This window comes from Empidonax traillii, unplaced genomic scaffold (assembly GCF_003031625.1).
Source record: "Empidonax traillii isolate 1590-97213 ecotype Southwest subspecies unplaced genomic scaffold, ASM303162v1 scaffold15:size5535645, whole genome shotgun sequence".
Lineage (NCBI taxonomy): Eukaryota > Metazoa > Chordata > Aves > Passeriformes > Tyrannidae > Empidonax > Empidonax traillii.
The window spans coordinates 277,679-298,639 of record NW_020955208.1 but is presented as its reverse complement, the minus strand read 5'-3'; the positions used below and the strand labels follow the sequence as shown (position 1 = coordinate 298,639).

Sequence of the window (20,961 nt, the reverse complement as noted above, 5' to 3'; positions counted from 1 at the left end):
TGCAAAAATATAAATTCTCTACTTGAATTGTCCTGGTAAACTAAACCAGTTTTACAGAAATATACGTGGTGAAAGCTTTGTCAAGGTGAGGGAGGCCAAGAGATTCCAGCACATGTAGGCATATGGCAAAGTAGCAGCTCACTGATCCTGTAAACATTAATGCCTCGTTATTCATCTGCAGCACTGATTCAAGAGGTAAAGCTAAGAGAGACTTCCTAAAGGAACCAAAGGTCCTGGAGCATCAATGTCTCAGCACAATGCGTTTCCACCAGTGCAGGTAAGAAGGTTTTTATACTCTCCCACCCTTTCTCCCCTAGGAAGGGGGTACAGATTGCTTTGACACTGCACAAGTGGCCTAAAATTAGAGTTACTTGGAATCCACACAGTGATGGCTGAAAACCTGGAAAGCATCAGCTTTCTCCCACTTTGACACACAAATTGTGACAATAAACAAGACACTTGAGAAAACAAGAAGAATTCACACCTTGCCAGGACTGCCTGGCATTTAAAAGATGGTCATCTTCCTGCAAGCAAAGTATCATCTGCCACTTACAAATCCTCAGATTCCCTGCCCTTAAATACCTTTTGCTTTAAAAATAGCACAAGCCTGTAAAGCAAATGCAAAAGGACTTACAGAAAGTGTTTGAGTAAGGAAAAAATAAGAAAATACATGGTGCAGAAGAAAGAGCTGCACAGGACATTTTTACCGGGGGCTATTTTATGCTAAAAGCACATTACCAGAATGACACCCTAGAATTTTGCTTTAAGCAGATCTGCAGATTCCCCCTGCAGTCCCACCCCTGCGTCTCACTACAGGCACGGAGACCAAGCTGAGATCTGTAGAGGCGGCTGCAGAAAACGTGAATGGCTGCAGCCCCCAAGCTGCATCTGACTGAAACAATTCCAGAGCACAGGAGTGTGTGCTGCGATGGCAGGGAGGGCCCTAAGACAGGTCACAGGAGGGAAAACTCCAAGGATACTCTCCCACAGTATAAGAACCTTTTGTAAACTTCCAGATCAGACACAAGAAACTGCAGCAAAACATGCATCTATCTCTTAAATAATGCAAGTGAATCTACACTTAACACAAATACAAACAACCACGGTGACTAATTACAGTCCGATCATTATATTGGTTACCCTAATGAAAGAAAAAAGTGATATATATGGAGCTCTGCACAAGTTACATACAATAAAATTAGCTAATGAATGGCACTCAGGACTGTGTTGCTACAGGCACACAAAGGCAGTAAAAGCTTCTCAAACTGGGGCAGGACTGACAAGCAAAGGCCTCATACTGCATGGACACTGTTTGGTACTGGATGATTCAGTGGAAGCAGCAACACAGAGTGTCCTTTCCAGAACTACAGCTCATTATGAAGACCCCATTCCTGTACCCAGAGTGCTCTCTTTACACTTGACAACCTACTTTGGTCCAGATGCTCTCCCACTCCAATGATCTACACTAAAAACGTGACAGAGGCATTTTGTTTCAGCAAGTTAACATCAGGTGCCTTTCATTAGGCACCTAATAAACATTAGTTTAGCTAAGAACAAGAATGGAGGGAGAGAAGTGCTGAATTCACCTTCCGTAGTTCATTCAAGATTTTGTATCCTTTGCTGTTTCCCTTTAAAAATAAATGCACCGATATTTTCGCTTTATTTCATTCTCTACAGGCAGGAGTTTGATTAGGAAATGCACCAGCACTCTCTTGGCCCTAATTAAAGGGCATATAACACAACAAATAGATGGCAATGCCACAACATGAATTCGATCCTGCCTGCATCATTTGTTCATAACTTTTATTCACAGGAATGAGAATACTACTTCCCTTCCACACCTCTGCCAGGCTCCCCATGGAAATTACTCTCTCGCAGAGTGCAAAACCTACACCTTTGCTAATGAAAAATTGCTAACAGAAGCAACAAGCACATCTCAGCTAACTAATCCATGGGATGTCCAGACCTGGAAACATAAACTTTCCTAACTAATAAGGGTGTGCTGATCTCCATCAGATTGATGTCAGGATGCCTTGGAGTGCAATCAATACAAAACAAATAAATAATTAATTGCTCCAAGTAATTAGATTTATCAAATCCAAATAAAAATAACTGATATTTTATGGAACTGCTTCCAAAGCTGAACCTCTGAAGGGACAGCATTGATCACAGGAGGACAGACAGATGTTTCCCATGTTCACAGCCGATGAGGTCTGGGTTTGCATTAATGACAGGCAAGGAACAGAGCCAAGAGCCTCCGCTGCAGAGTAGACAGGCAGCGTGCTTGGCCATTTAATTACAGGTCAGAGCAAATACAGAGAATAAACACGCCTAAACACATACATACAACCCCATCTTCCTCTAGAAATATCATTCACCATGGACATGCAGTAAGCACTTAGTTCTCACTCTGAGAAAATAAAAAGAATAATAAAAAAAAAGGAAAACCACACATGCTTTCCCCCCACAACCACAGTAAATTCTTATTCATTAATCAGTGCTAAAAAAGTGCTCAGCAGGCTTCTAAATATTTAAAAGCTGGTGAGTGTGAATATTTGAATCAATGGATACTAAAGCTGTACTTGTAATTTTCCTTCCTCTACTTCTTTCTTAATTTGTTCAACTGGCAAATTGTCTACGAGATCCCAGTTAGCAGATGGAGTCAGGCTGTTGGCTGGAAGCCTTTTCTGAGGGGAGGAGGCCAGCTTTGAATGACTAAGCTGGAACATACCTCAGTCCTTTCTGCAGACTGAGAACTCTACAAACTCCTTTTCATCATGGAGTTTTGTTTTGTTTCCAGATGAGACATCACTTAATCAGTTCTCTTCCAGTTCCTTTGTTTCCAAAACCAAGACAGCAGAGCAAGGACACAGACGTAGCCCTCAACATGCAGGAGTGGGGACAAACATCCACCCCCTTTCCACGCATCCCCTTCCTTCTTAAAAGCACTGCTGCAACAATTCAACAGCGGTACCAAAATCGTAAGTTAAAATTCACAGATAAGGGCCAAGAGAGAAGAACAATTCAAAACACAGTGCAGAGATGTTAGGTATGCCAAAATCAAGCACTTTGAACACAATGAAGTCAAAGACAAAGGTTAAACTTAAAAAGAAAGCTGAACATGACATGTTACAGAAACAGTGTGGTCAAACCAAACCAAACTCAGCTCTGCCCTACAGAAGCAACGTGATGCCCAGATCACAAATGTGTGGTTACTGTTGGTTTGTCTGGGTCCTGGAAAAGATTCAAGCTCAACAGCTCCCACTTTCCTTTCCTTCAGGCAGATCCTCAGCAAAGCATTCCTTCCTCATAGCTCCTTGCCTTTCCCTTTAGTCTCTTCCTCACCTTTCCCTGTTCGAATTCCCTACCACCTTTCATGTCCTCAGGCTCTTTGGCTGTCTGCCCTCCCAGCTGAGCAGGCCTGGTATAACAGGACATTTTCCAGAGGTAACGCTTAGGATTAATAACACATTTCTGATGTTATTTTCATAACAGCAGAGGCGAAGGAACTCCTGAAAGGCTTACCCCCTTCCAAAACATCTGCTGCTGCCTCCTGTTCTCAGCGGCACCAAGGCAATACACTGCCTTGAATTAAGAGGAAGCTTTTCACAATGCCCAGCTTCCCACTGCCTCAGAGAAACTTGCAGCCCGTGCTGTCAGGAGGCAGAGGGGAAATCCCATGCAGAGCAAGGGCACGGGGGCTGTGGCCTCCTTTGCTTGTGGCCACAGCCCCGTGGAGAACAATGGGAGGCTGAAGCCACTCTGAGAGAAAGCAGCTTGTCGAAGTCACTGCAGAAGATTACTCTTCAGCGTCTGCTGAAGGAGAAACTTTCGGTTATGAAGAATAATGGCTGTAAGTGACCATTAATCCTAGGGGGGAAAAAAATAGTCTTCGGATTCAGCCTGTCCATAAGGTTTTGTAAGCTGTAACGACAGGGGGAATTCGAAAAGCCAGGGCTATTGTCATAAAAACTACTGGGAACAAATTAAGTTGAATACAGATTCCTAACTTTTTCTTCAAGGACTCATTTCTATAAATTAATTTTAACTCAAGATTTCAGACTAATTGTAAATCCTCAGGAAAAAAAAAAATCTCTAATCAAAGAGTAAGTGCTATTATCCTGGGGATGATATGGTACATTTTTCACACATGACAGAGGTTGAGCCCTGATCTCAGTGCAAAATCCAACTTTGCCTAACCAGGAAGGTGTAAAGCACAGTAGCAAAGTACAAAATAAAGGAGGACAATAGAAGCCTTTAGGTGAGGAACTCTTTAGGTCCTCAGGCAAAAGAACTAACTGGAGGATGTCACAAGCTTTTAGAAATCATTTTCCAGTGTGCTGAGGGCAAAACATCTTATGCTACACGTTACTAGAGTACAAGTTTCCAGCAATTCATCCCAATTCCTCACTTAGCCCCAGTCAGCTCCCACCCTGATCAATTCCACACCACTGGAGTGCAGAGGGTTTGCCACAGAAATCCAACAAGTAAAATAATTTGGATTAGCATGGATTCTCAACTCTATACCATTTAGCACTTCAGCACCTCTTACCAGTTCAAAAGGCCTGTACTGACCTCACATAATTAATTCTCCCCATCTTGCATCTGTGAAGCAAGTGAGTCTAATAGCTCCCATTTCAGAAAAAGTGAAGACTTGGATAAGGAAGAAGCCAGGTGACTGGCTAAAAGACACAAATCAATTCATTCTGCTGGGTTAGAGGTGGGTTTCATGTTTTCAAACAGTAAACTGTTGTTTTTTCACCTAGATCAGTGACTTACCATCTTTTTTTAATTCACAAACCAATGGTACTTCTAATAACAGCATTTATCTCCTTAAAAATTTCAAGCAGAGCATAAGAAGTTGCTCTAGGTCATTCCAGGAGCTTGGATACTGCAGGCTAAAAGCCGCTGAATCAGACTGTCATGCCTCAGCTTATCCCTATGTTTTGTGAGCATTAAAGGGAACAGATAGAAGGATGTAGCACCCATTTTCATGAAGGCTGGGATTCGAATTGCCTGTTTGGCACACAAAAAGGCTGCTGGCTTTGCCAGATGGTTCCATCACTGATAGGTTATTGCTCAGCTTCCCTTCCAGAGGGGGGTAAAAAAAAAAAAATTAGAAAAGATTAACCACCACTTATTAGTTTTCAAAATCCAAATCAATCTCCATAAATTACTCTATTTATCTTAGTGCTGGAGAACACATCTGCCATGTCTCCATAAATCTCAACACACGCACTGCAGTCTTGCTTGTCTCTTGACTGTGATTTCCTCCAGGCTGTAGCCCCCCACTCAAACAGGTAGCCTGCAGATGGTGGCACTTGCACACTCCAGGGGTTCCTCAGCAGTGACCCTGCCGAGGCATCCTGCCTCTAATGTGCTCGTGCACCTCTACGTCGAAGCAGCATGATCCCAAACACACTTCTATTAACAGCCCCAGGCTGTTCCCAGCAAGATCTGAAACTATTCTGACAACAGAAGAACATTCCATAAAAACAGCCTTTTAAATTACTATGCCAAGTGAGGGTGCCAGGCGAGGAACCCGCTTACCCAACTTCGCTACAGTAAAGCGACCAAAAATTACCACTTGCACTGGGCACACAGGATTTCGCTGTCAAAACCCCTCTGAAAACATTCAGTCAGCCAAGCAGGTTTAACTTGCTCAATATCCCAAAACCTGTGGCTAAGAGGGAGGTGTCAAGTCTTTTCTCAGGAATATCTCTGCGACAGAACAAACAAAGGGGTTTTTCCAAAAAAGTATTTTTTAAGGCAATGGAAACAGAAAGGCTAAAAATTGTATGCATTTATGTGTCTCTGGTTTTTTTTTCAAGACATAACCTGGACACTCAGTTTTTAAGAGATGATCTTAACTAGATGATCCTTAAGGTCCCTTCCAACTCAAACGACTCCAAAAGGACTTCTCAGATATTCACATATGTGCTTTCTGAGGCCTATCAGTTTTGGCTGTGAGCTCTGTTTGGACCGGACAGCTCCATTTGGGCCTGTCACATGTGTCTGACAGCAGAGCAGGCACATCAGCAAGTTCAGGTGCCTCTGCGAGGCGACGAGCTGCCTCTGACAGTGCCAGCATTCCAGGTTTCTGAGTCTCCACGTTTATGGAATTCCTTTCTTATTTTAGAGGCAAGAAGTTGACTTTCTTTAGCTATAAAAGGAGAACAGACAAGGAGAGAGACAGGCAGACTGAAAGACATTAACAGAGATCCCACGGGACCGGGACAGCAGCCTACCCTCTGGCTTCGCAGCGTGACACCTGCAGATTTGAAGTCAGGAAACTTGATGCCAGCAGTCTCGGGAACAGCCTGAAAGAGATCGAAACAGGATGTGTTGAGGGAGGAAACACAAGAAACACAAGATTTCGTACAGAGACTATCTGAAGGGGAAACACTGTTTCCTATGACGGAGAACCACCTGCCAGGGCCACATGTCGGAGCTGAGGCAAGAGGAAAATCCCAGGCAATGGGATTCAGTGGGAAAATCCCAAGCAATTCACTGAGAGAAATACTCCGGTTCAAGGTGTCTTTGGAAAGCTCAAGCATTTTTGGTCAGTTGGTCTGAATGCACTGCTCTGCACAGACACTTACACCCATCCACACAGAAACCCTGAGTCTAAAATGGTGTATTCATGAATATTTGCCTGATGTTATCTTCATCTAACTTATTCCCATTTCACTGATCAAAACAGTCCAGGACTTCCCTAAATCTTGGCTTTTGACTGCAAACTCTCTAAGGAATGAGCTGAGAAACCTCTGATCTGTACAGACATGAGCCCACTAATGAGGATGCAAGGACTGCCTCCCTCCAGGGGAGCCTGCTGTTCATACATGTTTTGCTGTTTGTCCGCTCATTAGACAGTTTTCCTTCTTGCTCACTTCGTATTTGAAGCATAGCAGTAAAATGCAGCAAACTTCCAATGCTGTTGCTGCTGACACTACAGCATCTAGTTGCATTTCAACAAAATGGAAAGAAATAAAAAGTCTCAAAAGTCTGTGCTGCTGAGCAAAGCACAAAGTGAGCAAACCTCTAAACTATTAAACCAGGCTATCTGCAGGGCCCTGTGCACTGAATGGTGTGGGGTCCTCTGAATGGGCAAACAATACCCACAATTCAACCTAAGAATATCCACAACCTCTGCAAAACACATGCATAGCCATGTTTTTCCAAAAGGAAGAGTCACCTCAAATCTCCCAGTTTCTTTGGAGACATCATTTGCCTTGCTGCTCCCACATTTCTCTGCAGAGAGGCCCTGCAGCTCGCTCTTTGTTTGTTCCAGACAGGGCTGAGACAAGCAGGAATGCCCCAAGATCATCAGAGATGCTGAAGGGCAGTGACTTGAAGTTCCCTGTCAATGACTCTCACATCTCTATCCACTGTCTCTATGTCCTGGTCTTGAGGTGGTCAGGCATTAAGATTATTTCGGTTATTGGTTGTCAGTCCAATAAACAGAGGCCCCAGGGAGAGATTCCTAAATATGAAGGAAAAGGTATTCTCTAACTACCAACAGGGCCCATGGAACTTGTAGAGATCGCTTTGATCTGTAGTAGGATATATAGCCTCCCTCCTCACATTATTAGAGACAAACAAGGCTGCAATCAAAACCCAGTCCTCTCTGCTTCCTCTGGATGAAGGCTGGCTGTCAGACTCCCCAAATTCTGCCTCTCAGCCTGTTGCTGAACACCCTGACAGAAGCAGGGAGGGTAAATCAGCATCGTTGCCTCAGCCGAGCCCACTCTGACTGCACTCGGCACATAAGCAATTAAATTGGTTTTTTTTGCCTCGTGTGCCTGTACAGCCTGTACATGCTGTAAACGCTTCAACCTCAATTGACTCTTTGGTAAATGATTTTCCTTTGTTGAAATGATGCTGATGCAGCTCCCGATTCAAATTCTTAGTTAAAATGCAATTTTTTTCTTAACATTTCCCGGCTATAGTTGGTAATTGACTCCTAATGGACTCTGTCATGGTTGAAATGATGCTAGTGCAACAACAGAAACTGCTTCTCTGCCCACCCTGGCGTGCCTATCCACTACATGCCTGCAGACAGGCACCAGCCAACATTTAGGGGTGGACTCCCTTACCTTGGCATCCTCAGAATCTTTCCAGTCCCATTCTCTAGCCCTCTTTTTTCAATACCACCAACGACGAAATGCTTTCTTTAGAAAGAGATATGCCAGCCATGGCTGAGTTTTCCCAGATCAACCCTCAAGGGAATTCAGTGCACGAGGTGCCCAGTGATACCATATTCATCACACAGCAGGGACACAGAGGACACAACACACTGAAAGAGTGTTTTGAGGAAGTGGTGGCCATTAGGCATAGTTCAAGCAAAAACTGTCTAGCATTCACTACTTTTCCCCTCCCTGTACAGAACCTTTTGGAGAAAAATGACACAAGTGCTCTCTGTTCACAAGGTGGATAGACAGGAATTCCCAGGGACTCACTGGAAATATCTGAAATTTTTTTTTTAACAGCCCTTTCCTGATGATGGTGCTGAATTTAGATCAGTCCATGCTGTCCTACTCTCTCCAGAAAGGGAAACTGAGGTAGCATCAAATGTGAACCGAAACCTGTGCTCTGGGCTCCTTAGACTTCAGCTCAGCTCAGCTCAGGGAGAAATACTAATAGGTCCCAGAACACAAGAGTCCCACAGCAGGACTGCTCTGATCACAGCTGAGGATCAGGAGAGGGGCATGTACTGAACTTGGGGAGATGCTGCTGAGACTCAGGAGATGGGGAGGAAAGGAAAACTTGGACTAGAAAAAGAAGACAGGTGAAAGACAATGGTTATGTGGGCCAACCCTACAGAGCAGTAACAGAATACACCTGGGAGAAGCAGGGAGATAGATGTTTCTCCTTGCCATGGTGCACGAATGGCTGGCATCACTTCATCTCGTTTCTCAGGGAGGGAAAGAGAAACAGGACTTAAACCAGCATTTTTCAAAGGCGGGAGAGTGTCAGAGAGCACACCAGAGGACACTGACAATGGTTGTCTTACACTAATCTGCCTTCCAAAGACATAACCAAAAAAACATCAGCCAGAAGGCAGCTAGCAGTTGCCTCCCCTGCCCAAAAGGGGCCTGATCCCTGTAGGGTTGCTGAAGAGAACACATTACCCAGCCAGAGCATAAACAGGGAAAATTAAATAATAATAATAAAAAAAAATAAAATAAAAAAAAAAAAACACACACACACAACAAAAACAGAAAAAGAGAGAAGTGTTTACAGGCTTCTCTGTCTCCTTCTTCTGTGGCAGCTTCTTCTTGGGAGCCTTGCGCTCGGCACGCCTCTGCTCAGTGGTGGTGTCAGCAGCCGTGATGAGCTTCTGCAGGTCCTGGGTTCTCTTTTCTCTCTCTTTCTTCCTGGTTTCAATTTTGCGGAGCTCCTGGATGAGGTATTCTTCTTCTGCCACCTGCAGACCAGAGCACGACAAGGCAATCAGAGAGCAGAGCAAGCCTGGCAAGTCAAGGGGGCCATCTACCGATAACAGCTCTGCCCAGGGCCAGCCTGGGAATGATTTTATGCTCCTGCTTAATATCTTGGATTTGCAGAGCACGTTATGCTCCATAACCTCACGCTGCATCCATGGCAATGCCACTCTACAGTCTGGCAGATGCTGCATCACAACATCCATGACGCACCCTACATCAGCATCCATAAATGACTAATCCCATCTCCAAAGAGACCAAGAGCACAGACAGATGGGTAAAAAAGTCCAAATATGCCATAGCTGCAAAGTGCAGCGTTGTGAAAAGCTGGCTCCCCTCCCCAGACACAGCAAGCTGAACCTAGAGCAGCTATGCCTAGTACTGACACCTGTCAATGAGGAAAGCACAAGCAGAGCAATTACATGCATAAACTTGTCCATATAGAGAACTACTAACTGAAAAGGATGCTCTCCCCCAGACTTTGGGGAACACACAAGTTTCTTAACCTCTAAACTGTGGGGCCATTACATAGCTTCAACAAAGAAGAGAACTAAACATACAGATTTACAATTCTTGATGTTTTCTGGGAAGATTTTTTTTTCTGTCAAGGAAATTATTCTCTCCTCACGAGACTCTGGGACTCATAAGGGCATTGATCTGAGAATTTGTTTCTATCCAGAGGACTGGCCCAGTAAGCGTCACTGACAAGGTCCTGGCAGTTACCAGAGACCATAACTCGGCTCACATAGCCCTTTCTCCTGTGTAGTCAGATTTCTCAGTTATTGTCCTTTTATACCCCTTAAAATGACATTAATTCAACAACAGAAGCAGTACTCAGGTATTGCTCCTTTGCTGTTCAGCCTCTTTTCCTTTCCCACCCTCATCATGGCCCATATCATGCACCTACCAACTCAACCTATAAATCTTTCGGAGGAGTGATGCTCTCTTGCCCAAGTTACCTGCTCTGGTGTCCTATTGTAAAGCCTTTCCAGTTGTTCCTTCCTTCGTCTCTCATGGCCAGCATCAAAGACTGGGATTTTCAGGTCTGTGCCTGGAGCTGCACGAATATTAGCCAGCTTGGCACAGATGTGGTAATATCGTTCCTTCAGGTCCTCCACTGATCTTTTCTGTGGGAGACATCACAGGAGGGCAACATTATGGAAGCACCAAGCAAAAAACCTTGTGCAGTAGCCACTCAAGGACCACTGGCTGAAGGATGCCAGATACAGTACAAGACACTGCCTGGGAGCAAGACCAGCAGAAAGCTTTGCCACCAGTGCTGGAGGAATGACAGGGAAGGAGGAGTTCCTCAGTGAGCTGTGTGAATTAACTGTCATGGGTTCACAGCTACTGCTTTAAAAAAACCAATCAAAGGGTCCAGCAATTCCACTGAGGGTTTAGAGACAACACAGCAGTGGAGCACCCCCAGAAAAAAGGATGCAAAGAGAGTTGAGAGGAGAAAACCTTTGAGCAGGAAACTGCAACAAACGCACAGGAGGTCTCTGAGCTGTTCCAGACAATGGTCCTTCGAGCCACAACCAAGAAAGTATCAGCTGCAACAATTCACTGCCCATCATCACACAGAGTCTGAGCTGTGTTCCTTTACCACAAGCACCAAGGGTGTCTGGGCTGCCCAGCTGGGCAGACTCTTGTTATTTCACTTTGCTACAGGCTCTTCATGTGAGCATTTCAGAGGGCAAGAAAAAGCTCCAGCATCTGGAGCTGTTCTGTAGGAGTCACATCTTTCCCTATGCCACCAGGAATCATGGAACCAGTAGTTACAGGACATTTATGATCATGACACCAGGGTTGCATTTTCAGATGGTCCCCATTTCACAGAAGAGATGGTGGAAACCTGCACCAGATCAGACCATAAATCAGGAGCAGTACCATGGAAAAGTCCCAATCCCCGGGGTTTGTTAGCAGACTCTTCTCCAAGGGCCTAGGTTGTAATCCAAAACACCTAACTTACTCTGCTAAACAAACTCCCCAGCTGCCTTACCTTCAAGGAACAACGAGCTGTTCTCCTGGCAGGTGCAAACCTTCTAACTTTCTAATAAAACACAACAGGGAATGAGCACAAGCCACAGCGGATTTAATTATAAACAAAGCAAGCAGCAATGCCCTGTGCTGGAAATTCAATATTCCTTGCTGCCAATAATTCATTATTTTCCCCTAATGAAGTTGATACAAAGGGTAATTTGGCCTTTTAAGTGCAGAAAGCCCTGCACATGCCACAGCAGTGGGTTTCTAGCAGCACCTCGGCCCCCCAGGACTCACCTTGAACTGCTGGTGATCGTAGCGGTCGTGAATGACCACGAAGCGCAGGTCGAAGCGCCGAGCCAGGTCGAAGAGGTGGTCTGTCTCAGCTTTGGTCCACGCATCGTCGTGGAGATACATCTGGTACTCCTGCTCCGAGTAGACAGGTACCTGCACTGTCTGTGTAGAGGAAAAGAAAACCACGGTAGCTCTCCTGCAGCGCTGCCCTGCTCGCTGCCAGCCGGCAAGGGCCAGGGTACCTGAGCCAAGAACACCAGCACGGCACTGACAGGAAGGGGCTGCCACGACCCTGAGCAATGAGTCCTGGTAGGAAACATGACGAGCAGGCAGAGGACTTGATATGGAGCAAATGTGTGATCCCGTGGCCACAAACATGACATTCTGGGGAGCCTACCAGGAACCACCTCCTGGAAGGCTGAAACCTATTTCAGGTTGCTGACACAGGCAGAGGTCAGCAACCCACATCCTGACTGTAGGTTTCAAAATTACCAGGCCAACATGACAGTGAAACCAAAGTTAAGCCAGCCTCCCTGCATTCCTGCCATACAGCAACACCAAGACCTTGGCATAAACTGCTCTGACAGTTGAGTCTTTACTTGGGTTGGGACACGCTCATTTGTACAGGACGAACAGGAAAGGCAAGGAGCAGCAGTCCCCAGCCTTTCACACACCTTCTGCTTTGATACTCAACCTGCTCCTTTCATGTTTCGTGCAGACAGCACCACGAAGATCTGAAATGCTGAGTACCGTGCAACTGAGAGCCATAAACGTGGCAAACAACTTTGCCCCTGTCTTCCTCATCCACCCTTTCTCCAGTAGAGCCAAACGACAGTCCAACGCTCACAGTGTCCCAAGGTGCCTAAAAGGCCAAGCCCACACCACCATCCTCAGCCTGGAACTGCTGTGCAAGAGCTCTGTCCAGAACACAAGTATCACATGAGCACTAAAGGAACAGTAAAAATACTTAGAATATTAGGGGAAACTCTAGCATGTGGTAAAGCAAAAGTGTAAACAAGCCTGTGCTTTCCCCCCTTGCCCCTCCCACCACTCCTGTGGTAAAACTTTGCTCAGCCTGAAGAGATCCTGCCTCCACAAGAAAACACGGTGTGCATGTGAGCAGCACATGTGCTTCAACATCCCTACGGCCCCATGGCCTACACCAGGAAAGTCATCCTCATGAACAGCTCCGAGGAGCATTTCTGAGCCTCCAAATAACAGTCTCTTTTAGGTCTGTTGCTGTTCTTCCCTCACTTAGACACAAGAAGCCTAAAGCATATCCCTTGGGGATGCACTGCACCTCAACCTTCAAGTACCACTTCCACCAGCAGCAATGCCACCCTACTAGACAGGCTAAGGATGTCCCATGCACACCATGAAACAAAGTAATTTCTCAAGTAGCACACACACACCAGAAGAGCCAGCAGGGCCCTCTGCAGCAGATGGAAGGTGGCAGATGCCTCATCAGACAAGAGAGTGCAACAAGAGCAAAGACACTTCCAAAACACTTCATCAGCCCCCACTCATGGCTGCTTGGGTGAGAACCCCTGAGAAGTGAAAAGGTGGAAACAGATGGAAGGTTTGAGCCCACCATGGGATGACTACGTGTTCGAATGCAATGTGACCACAGAAAGGTAAATATGACTCCCAGAGAGGGATTTCCAGCAGAAACCAACAGTGTTTCAGTTGCACAACAAGAATACTGGTAGGAGTACCAACTACAACCCTACTGATCCCTGGTCAGGAAAGATGAACTGACATGGAAACAAGTAGAGAGAAGAGCAATGAGGATGAGTAATGGGGTGGAAAGCTTGTCTTCCCACAGCAGACTGGAAGAGAAAGCGGCCTAGCAAAGGAAGTCTGGAAGGGAATCTGCAGACTTCAAGTATGCTAGATGAAATGAAAGGAACACCCATGGGGAGAAAAGAACAACTGAAATAAGAACAGAAGAAACTAACTTGCAAGGAAATGCCAATTTAACATGGAAAATTTAACCTGGAAATGAAATGGAGCAGAGACAGTCTGGAACAGTTTCCCAAGGAAGCGCAGGGGCAGGAAAAGCCAAGTGCTTTTCAAAAGGAACTTGATCAGTTTATGAAAGGGACTGGATGGTGGCAGGACCCGAAAGAGCCAAGAGGAGGATTCAATGGCCCAGAAAAACCTCTCTCAGTCCAACATTTTACACTATAAAGTCACACAATGATGAGCATTAAATTAGCTGAAACTGCTCAGGATCCTGGAGCCATGAGACAGCTCTGCAAAAAAACATCAGCACAATGCCTGGTAGTGGTGAAAAGACAAAGTGAACAGAAAGAACGATGAGGGAATTAGAGAAGCACAGCCCACGTACAAACCCACCATGCTTTCATAAGTGAAACGCTCACTGCTAGTCCACCCATTTCAAGAGAAAGGATATTTGAGAACAACAAGGGTAAGAGTGTACAGGAGGGCATGTCAAATTACAGAAAACACAGTACCACAGCAAGGACCATCTACTGCATTATGTAACACGAGATCTCGGAGGCACTAAATGAAACCTCAAGGCAGCAGTTTGAAATGAGCAGAAGAAAGCACCAGTGCACACCACACAAAATTAACCCGAAGAACTCATTACCACGGGGTATTCACAGAGCAGCTTTCTGCCCTGAGCATACCTAGCAAGAATTATTGAACACAAATTCCAAGTTAGGAAATCCTTAATCCAAAGACCGGCAGAAGCTAGGAAAAAAATATATTTGCCCCATTCTCATGCTCTTTCTCTAAGCCTTTACTGATGGTAGCCAGAAAAAGAGTATCAGCTGAGAGAGGGCTTTGCTCTAACACCAGTAAAGCTGCTTTTATACTTCTATTTCACACCCTGAAACAAGGTTCAGTGTACACAGTGAAACCCAAGCTTACATTTTGGATCTCACAGTGAAGAGGAGGGATTTGGTCTGGAGACTGGAAGCACAGAGAATAGGGAAAGCAACTGAGGAGTGACCCAGAATCTGGGTTAAGGAGCTTGAGCAACCAACAGGACAGACTACCCAGGAAAATAGGCTCATGCCAAGGGGAGTGAGAGATTCAGGCAAAGGTATCAAGTATGAGAGAAGGAACGCACTAAAGAGTCTGGAAAACTAAATAAAATTCCCTTAACGCAGCACATATCTGCAGAACTCTTCATCTTGCCTTCGACCTTCTTAACTACAGAACCACAAGGGTAACAACTTGTTCCTAATACTCTGTAATTGTGCAGATGGCAGAGGTCTGTACCACTAATCTAAAGGTTACAGCCTTGCTGAAGGCTCTTCAGTCTGTCAGTTCACAGTACCTGATAAAGTTAAGGAAGCGAGAATCGTATAATTACAACACCCATGTGTGGCCCCCTCTGATAAACTCGGTTGAACTCAGCCAAAACCAGTTGCAGCAGCAGAGTGTTGGGGACAATTAGCCTCACAAAGTTTCACTCAGACAGCTGGGTAGGTGCCTTGACTAAGTGAGTCATACTTCAGACTTCCACCCCAGACATCAGAGAAGAGATACCACAGGAGGCTCTTACCAATGTCCCAGCAAGAGGAAAAGCATCAGTCAGAGCTTGAGCCTTCTAACATATAAGGTCAACCAACCACTTAACTCTGCAGGAAGCCAAGCTTTGTTAGAGCTGATGCTCTGTGGGTTACAAACTTAAAATATTGTATACGGTTACACACAAGCAGAGCTTTTGTGGAATCACGTTAGCACATGCCTTTTTTTTTTTTTACCCTTTCAGATTTGCATCATGAAGGGAGTTAAATTACATTATGGAGGCACCCTAACTCTGCTCCTTCCTAACTTTGGAGGTCCTGGCTTTGAAGTATAAATCTTGATGTACTTTTCTTTGTGCATACACATGAAAGGTCCAGCCACTCAAAGCAGATACATCTGGGACAAAAGACAGCAGGAGATTACAACAACACATTGTGACAATTTAATATAAGACGCAAAGAACAGGGTACTGCACCACACTGATACCACAAGAGCAATTTCAGAGGGAACGCAACGTAATTCAGCATCTGTGCTGGAATCTGGCCAAAAGGTTGCAAGCCAGCTTTTTGGCCATGAAGCTCAAGCAATTTTTTTCATACTGGGAAAAATAACAAGACTTACGACTTTAATGTCTCACTCAGAATAGAATATGTTTGACTACCCTGAGCCTGTAATCAGGGGGAGGATGTTGGTCAGGCACTGAGAGAGATGGCACAGTGCCTCCTCACCAAATCAACGACTGCACACCTGAAACACAGGGGGCTCCAGCAAGCCCTGACCACACACCGAGCCCACTTCCCCTGAATGATCTGGAGTCTGTGGTCACATGGCTGCAGGCCATGCTGCAATTTAAAATGCAATTACCAAACCTAACTCAGCCTTCACTTGTTGAAAGAACCAACTTCCTCTCTGGACAGTCAAGAAGCTGACTGAAGGGTATTTTCCAGCTGCTATTTATATACTTTTGTTTGGAAAGTGCTCTCCCACTTACTTTATTGAACCTGGCAAAGGGGTAGTCCTTCCCTTCCTCTGCTGCTCTCCTCCAGTGGTAGAACATTGCTCCGTCTTTCCTCGCTGGGTTGGTGAAAGGCATCCACTTCCAAGGCCGGACTTTCTTGGACCCCAGTTTTGCTTTGACTGTTCGATAACCCTGAGTTGTATCACTTGGCAGCAGCGGAGGTGCATCCCTGTGGTGGAGAGAAGGGTTGGCTGACGAGGAGCAAGGAGCGGCCCAAGACAAACCCAAAGAGGTTTCAGAGTGGAATCATCTGTCACCACAATGTTTAAGGTGGGAAAAGTCAAGTTTAGGTTTTATTTCAAGTTCTGCACTTCCCAGACTGCAATGCTTCCCTCATCAGGGGACAGAATACACAGCACACAGATGGCTTTGAACAGAACCATCTGAAAAGTAAACTATGCAAGAGTTCTCTGAGGCAAGAGCACAATCCATAACAAATAATAAATACAGGCTGCAGAACTCTTTTTTGCAGAAATAAAAGCGGGTGATGTTCCCAGCTGAGATTAAGAGAGAATTAGATACAGAAGGTAAGAACACTGGCTTGTCTGCACTAGTCTATTGTGCTCGTATCTAATTCATTTCCTACATGAAGCAAACCCCTCGAATTTAGAAAAGAGAAGACAGACACTGCCCATGAGTGTCTAAGGGAAGGGCACAAGGATGGGCCAAGCACAGAAGGGAAATCAATCTGGGAAGCGAGACTGTGCCTGGTTTCCAGAGGACACTGCCCTGCCACCAAAAGCCCAGGCCACCCCACAACTTGCACAGATGACCATAAGCTCTTACTTCTTGTCAGAATAGAGAAGTGCATAAACTTCTCGGTGCATTCCTTCTGGCCTCTTAAACGTCAACGTCTCTGAAGATTTCTTGGATTTTTTCTGAAACAGAAGAACTGCGTTTTAGACTCAGAAGCAGCAATTCCTGAAGGAACATTAAACTACATAACCTGGTGTCCTGTGATGGTTTTTAATTTTATCTGGGTTTAGACACCTTGAATGTCTCCAGGAAAGTGCCTGTTCCTGGTGGAAGACACTGACAGACAAAATGTGCCCACTTTCAGTGATAGCACTCACCAGTACTCAGACACTTGCTGTTGCTGATAACACACTTAAATTCCAAGCTGAACATCTGGCTGTAGTTTTCAGGGCCTGGTGCACTAAGTCTTTTCTTACTAGATAAGCACTAGGTCCTCACACAGAGGTATTAATGCATTTAATTAAGTGATTCTCTACCTTTTAGAGAAGACAGTAAGAAATATCTTCCCAGCCCCTCTTAGTCTTTGTCGCTTTGTTCTGCAGCAACTTCAGCTTTTACCGGCTGTGATCAAGCCCTCGCAGCAGCCCCTTGGCAAAACTACCTGTACCACCCACAAAAACTCTCTGGTCCCAACTCTTCTCTCCCATTTATACAGCAAACTTTTTTTTTACACAGTTTCTTCGTACAAGGAATTCAGGGTACACAACTCAATCTGGCCCCTACCTTGTCAGAATTGATGGTTTCTAAGATAGAGTTCAACTCACACCACACATAAAACTTTATGAGATAATCAGCTTCGGGATTCAGGTAGATACAGTAACAGCCACACTAAGAAGTTACACTTAATATTTAAGTGGGACAAATTTACTGAGCATTTGGTCTTAACTGCACCATCTTTATATATAACTAGTAGTCATGTCACTACTATTACATACTTGTTTACCATATCACTAACAACTTCTAAATCAGAATATTTTTCTGATAAAACTAGCAGTGTATCATAAATTGTGTTAAATCCACACGGTCACCTTTCATCGAGCAAATTCAAGATCCCATTGTAAAAACAATAACCTGTCAGCTTAGACTACAGCTACTTTCCATAAAACTTCATGACAGTCATGCCTTATATCAGCACCTTTTCATCCCTAATCAAACACCTCCCTCCTGGTGTGCCCATCACTTTGCCCAGGAGCGATGTAAGGCCAACCCAGGCAGTTACCCACGGGTCACCACACACCCTATCTGAAGACAGGCCTCTGGAATTCCCCCAAAGTTCCCAGATTTATTAAAAGTTAATATCAGCAGGCCAGAGATCAGCTCACCCAGCTCTTCAGGAGTTGAGAACAAATTACTTGGTCCTGCTGATTTAAATCTTTTTATGCCTAGTAATTTTTATTTAACATTCTCAGTCGCTAATGGACTGGAAAGTACTTCACAGTTCTCTCCTGATTTCAAGACATCAATCTGCTTCTTTTCTAATTGAGAGCAGATCTATTTCCTGAGCAAGTGCTGCACTGTTATCAGCAACTTTGTGCTCTCCATGTGATAACAGCTCCTACCTTGGGTTTGGCTTAGTCTCTGTACTTTGCAGAAATTCAGAATGTTTCACTCACAGCCTCAAAATCTCTCACTGCACCTCCCCTTGCTGTCTCTCCATTACAATGAATTTGAGAGAGAGAACTCCGCTCCAAAAGGAGAGGCACCAGTGCTCCTTCTGCTCTCTGCTGGTTTAAAGACAAACACATTTAAATCAAAGAACCCACAACCCCGAGCACTCAGTGGCAACACCCCAGGCTGAACCCAGCCAAGGAGCTGCTCACCACCACAGCTGATAACCGGGCATTTTGCATTTCAGCCTTTAAATGGCTGAAACTCAGGGGTTTTCCCATCACCCAAATGATCCTGCGCGTCCTACCCCTAACAAGGCAGCCATGAAACCACAGTGCTTCTCTTCAGAGACAAACTTTCCAGGGGAGGCAAACAATGGCAGCCAGGAAGTGCTTTAGGGATGGGGTGATTGACTATGTTTTAGCTTTGTTTTGATTTTTTTTTTTTCCCCAAACAAACACACGGACTTTACTTCAAACCAGACCATCTCTGTACCAGAGGCCTCCTGGGGATTTCACCTCCCTGGGCTCACTTCCCAAACACCTCCACAGCTCATAACCACTCGGGAATGGGCCTTCCCAACACCTTGCAAAGCATGGGACACCCAACACTTTCCCTGGATTTAAAATACAGAAGGCAACAAGATAACACAGCACATTACCAACACTGCCACACAGAACTCATCACAGGACATCTCACATCCTTAACAGAGCTTACCAACTCACCCACATTCCCATGCAACCCATCCCAGCTGTCCCAAAGCCCAGCCACACACCTTCCCCACACAGGGAACGCTCCCTCGGTTGGAAGACATTTACCATTAATTCAGACAACGTTTTCTTTCTTCTAAAACAGGACTGTGTTGTATTATTTCCATCTGCTTAGGGGGGCTAGATGGTAAACACACTTCACAAAAGGGGAACTTTAGAGACAGCTGAAGATGTCCTGGGGCCAGGCCCAGCTTACCAGGACACCCCTTACACAAGCCCCACTTAAATCCCACACCAGGTGCCACAGCACAGTTAACTAAGAACACCGGGAACCCAGGAGTTGGGCTCTCCAGGCGTTTCCTGACACTCCTAGAAAGCACAACTATAAATGGACTACAGTAGGAACACACTTTATTCAGTCTTTTTTCCCCGATATTCCCCCCAAACACCACACGCAAGGTCGGTCAGTGCCCAGAAAACACGCCGCAGCCCCCTGGGGTACTGCGGCTCACCTTGTCCGAGTTGATGATGTCCTTCTTGTTGATGGTGCCCGTGTTCTCCGACTCCACGCCTCCCAGCTCCAGGATGTCCCGCACATCTGCCCCCGTCGCCATCTCTCCGCCTGCCCTCTGGCCTTCTCTGCGCCGTCCTGTCCGTCCCCTCCAGCTCTGGGAGGGCGGGAAACCGGGGGGGGTCCGGGGTTAACTCCGGCGGGGGCGCCGCGGGCACACACACACAGACACGCGTGTGCATACCCGCACGTCTATCCGCTCACACACACGCCCACACGTGCGCACACACACACACTCCCACGCGCGGCCCCACGCAGACACCCCCCCCTCCTCTCAGCCGCCTCCCATCCCCCCCGCGCCAGGCCCAACAACGGGGCCTTGCGCCCGGCGGCTCCCGGGGGCTGAGCGCGGGCCCGCAGCCCCGCGGCGGGGCCCCGTGGAGCGTGCGGGAGGGCGGGGGGGGACCCGTCGCGCCCCGAGCGGGCGCGGCCGCGCCGCTTTGAGCGGGCCCCGAGCGGGCCCCGCGCACCCACCGGCGCCGGCTCCGCGGCCACCGGGACGTGCGACCGCCGCGGCGGCCCGGGCAGCGCCGCTTCCGCTCCCGCCAACGGCCGCCCGGAAGCGCCCGGAACGCTTTGAGGGGCGCACCGCGCGAAGGGGAGGTCGCGGGTTCGAGGCCCGCTCCCGCCGGGTCGCGGCCTGCCCCGCACCGAGAACCGCCCGCGTCGCCTCCCCACTCAGCCGCACCGGAGCCCACCAGGGACCCTTCAGCTCTGGCTCCGCTCGGGGCGCTCAGCCCGCTGCGGGCGGGGCTCGCTCCCCCCGCGCCAGGAGGTGGCAGCACAGCCGCGCCGCAGCGGCGGCTCCGAGCGCGGCCCGCGGGGAGGGGGCGCCCCGGGAGCGCTCCTTGGGCTGGCCTGGCCTGGCCTGGCAGGAGTTTGCCCGGAGCGGGTCGTTTCAGCACAGGGCAAGAGACACTCGGATCGGGCAGCCGCCTCGGGTAGCCCAGGAGAGGAGATGTCTCTGGGGGAATCTCTTCTCCTGTGCAGCCCTGGGGATGAGCTGAACCCCGCTGTGATGGGGTGACTCTTGCGTCGTGGGGTCCCCCGGTGCCAGGCAGGCTGTGCTGAAAT

At 46.8% G+C, this 20,961-nt stretch overlaps 1 protein-coding gene across 2 annotated transcripts in view; it reads right to left on the bottom strand.

Annotated features, from left to right (window-relative positions):
- The window catches only part of DMAP1 (DNA methyltransferase 1 associated protein 1), a 30,645-nt gene extending 10,217 nt beyond the window's left edge, over window positions 1-20,428 (bottom strand). The window contains exons 1-8 of one of the 2 annotated variants that reach the window (XM_027892688.1): window positions 20,362-20,428; window positions 19,829-19,984; window positions 17,029-17,120; window positions 16,216-16,411; window positions 11,724-11,882; window positions 10,403-10,570; window positions 9,242-9,427; window positions 6,249-6,320 (exon numbers count right to left, since the gene is read on the bottom strand). In XM_027892688.1, the coding sequence (XP_027748489.1) occupies window positions 6,249-6,320; window positions 9,242-9,427; window positions 10,403-10,570; window positions 11,724-11,882; window positions 16,216-16,411; window positions 17,029-17,120; window positions 19,829-19,930 (975 nt within the window). In that variant the 5' untranslated portion in view covers window positions 19,931-19,984; window positions 20,362-20,428. Of the gene's footprint in view, window positions 1-6,248; window positions 6,321-9,241; window positions 9,428-10,402; window positions 10,571-11,723; window positions 11,883-16,215; window positions 16,412-17,028; window positions 17,121-19,828; window positions 19,985-20,361 lie in introns of those variants that run through there. The other variant, XM_027892696.1, reaches the window with a different exon arrangement.
- Window positions 20,429-20,961: the final 533 nt, after the last annotated feature.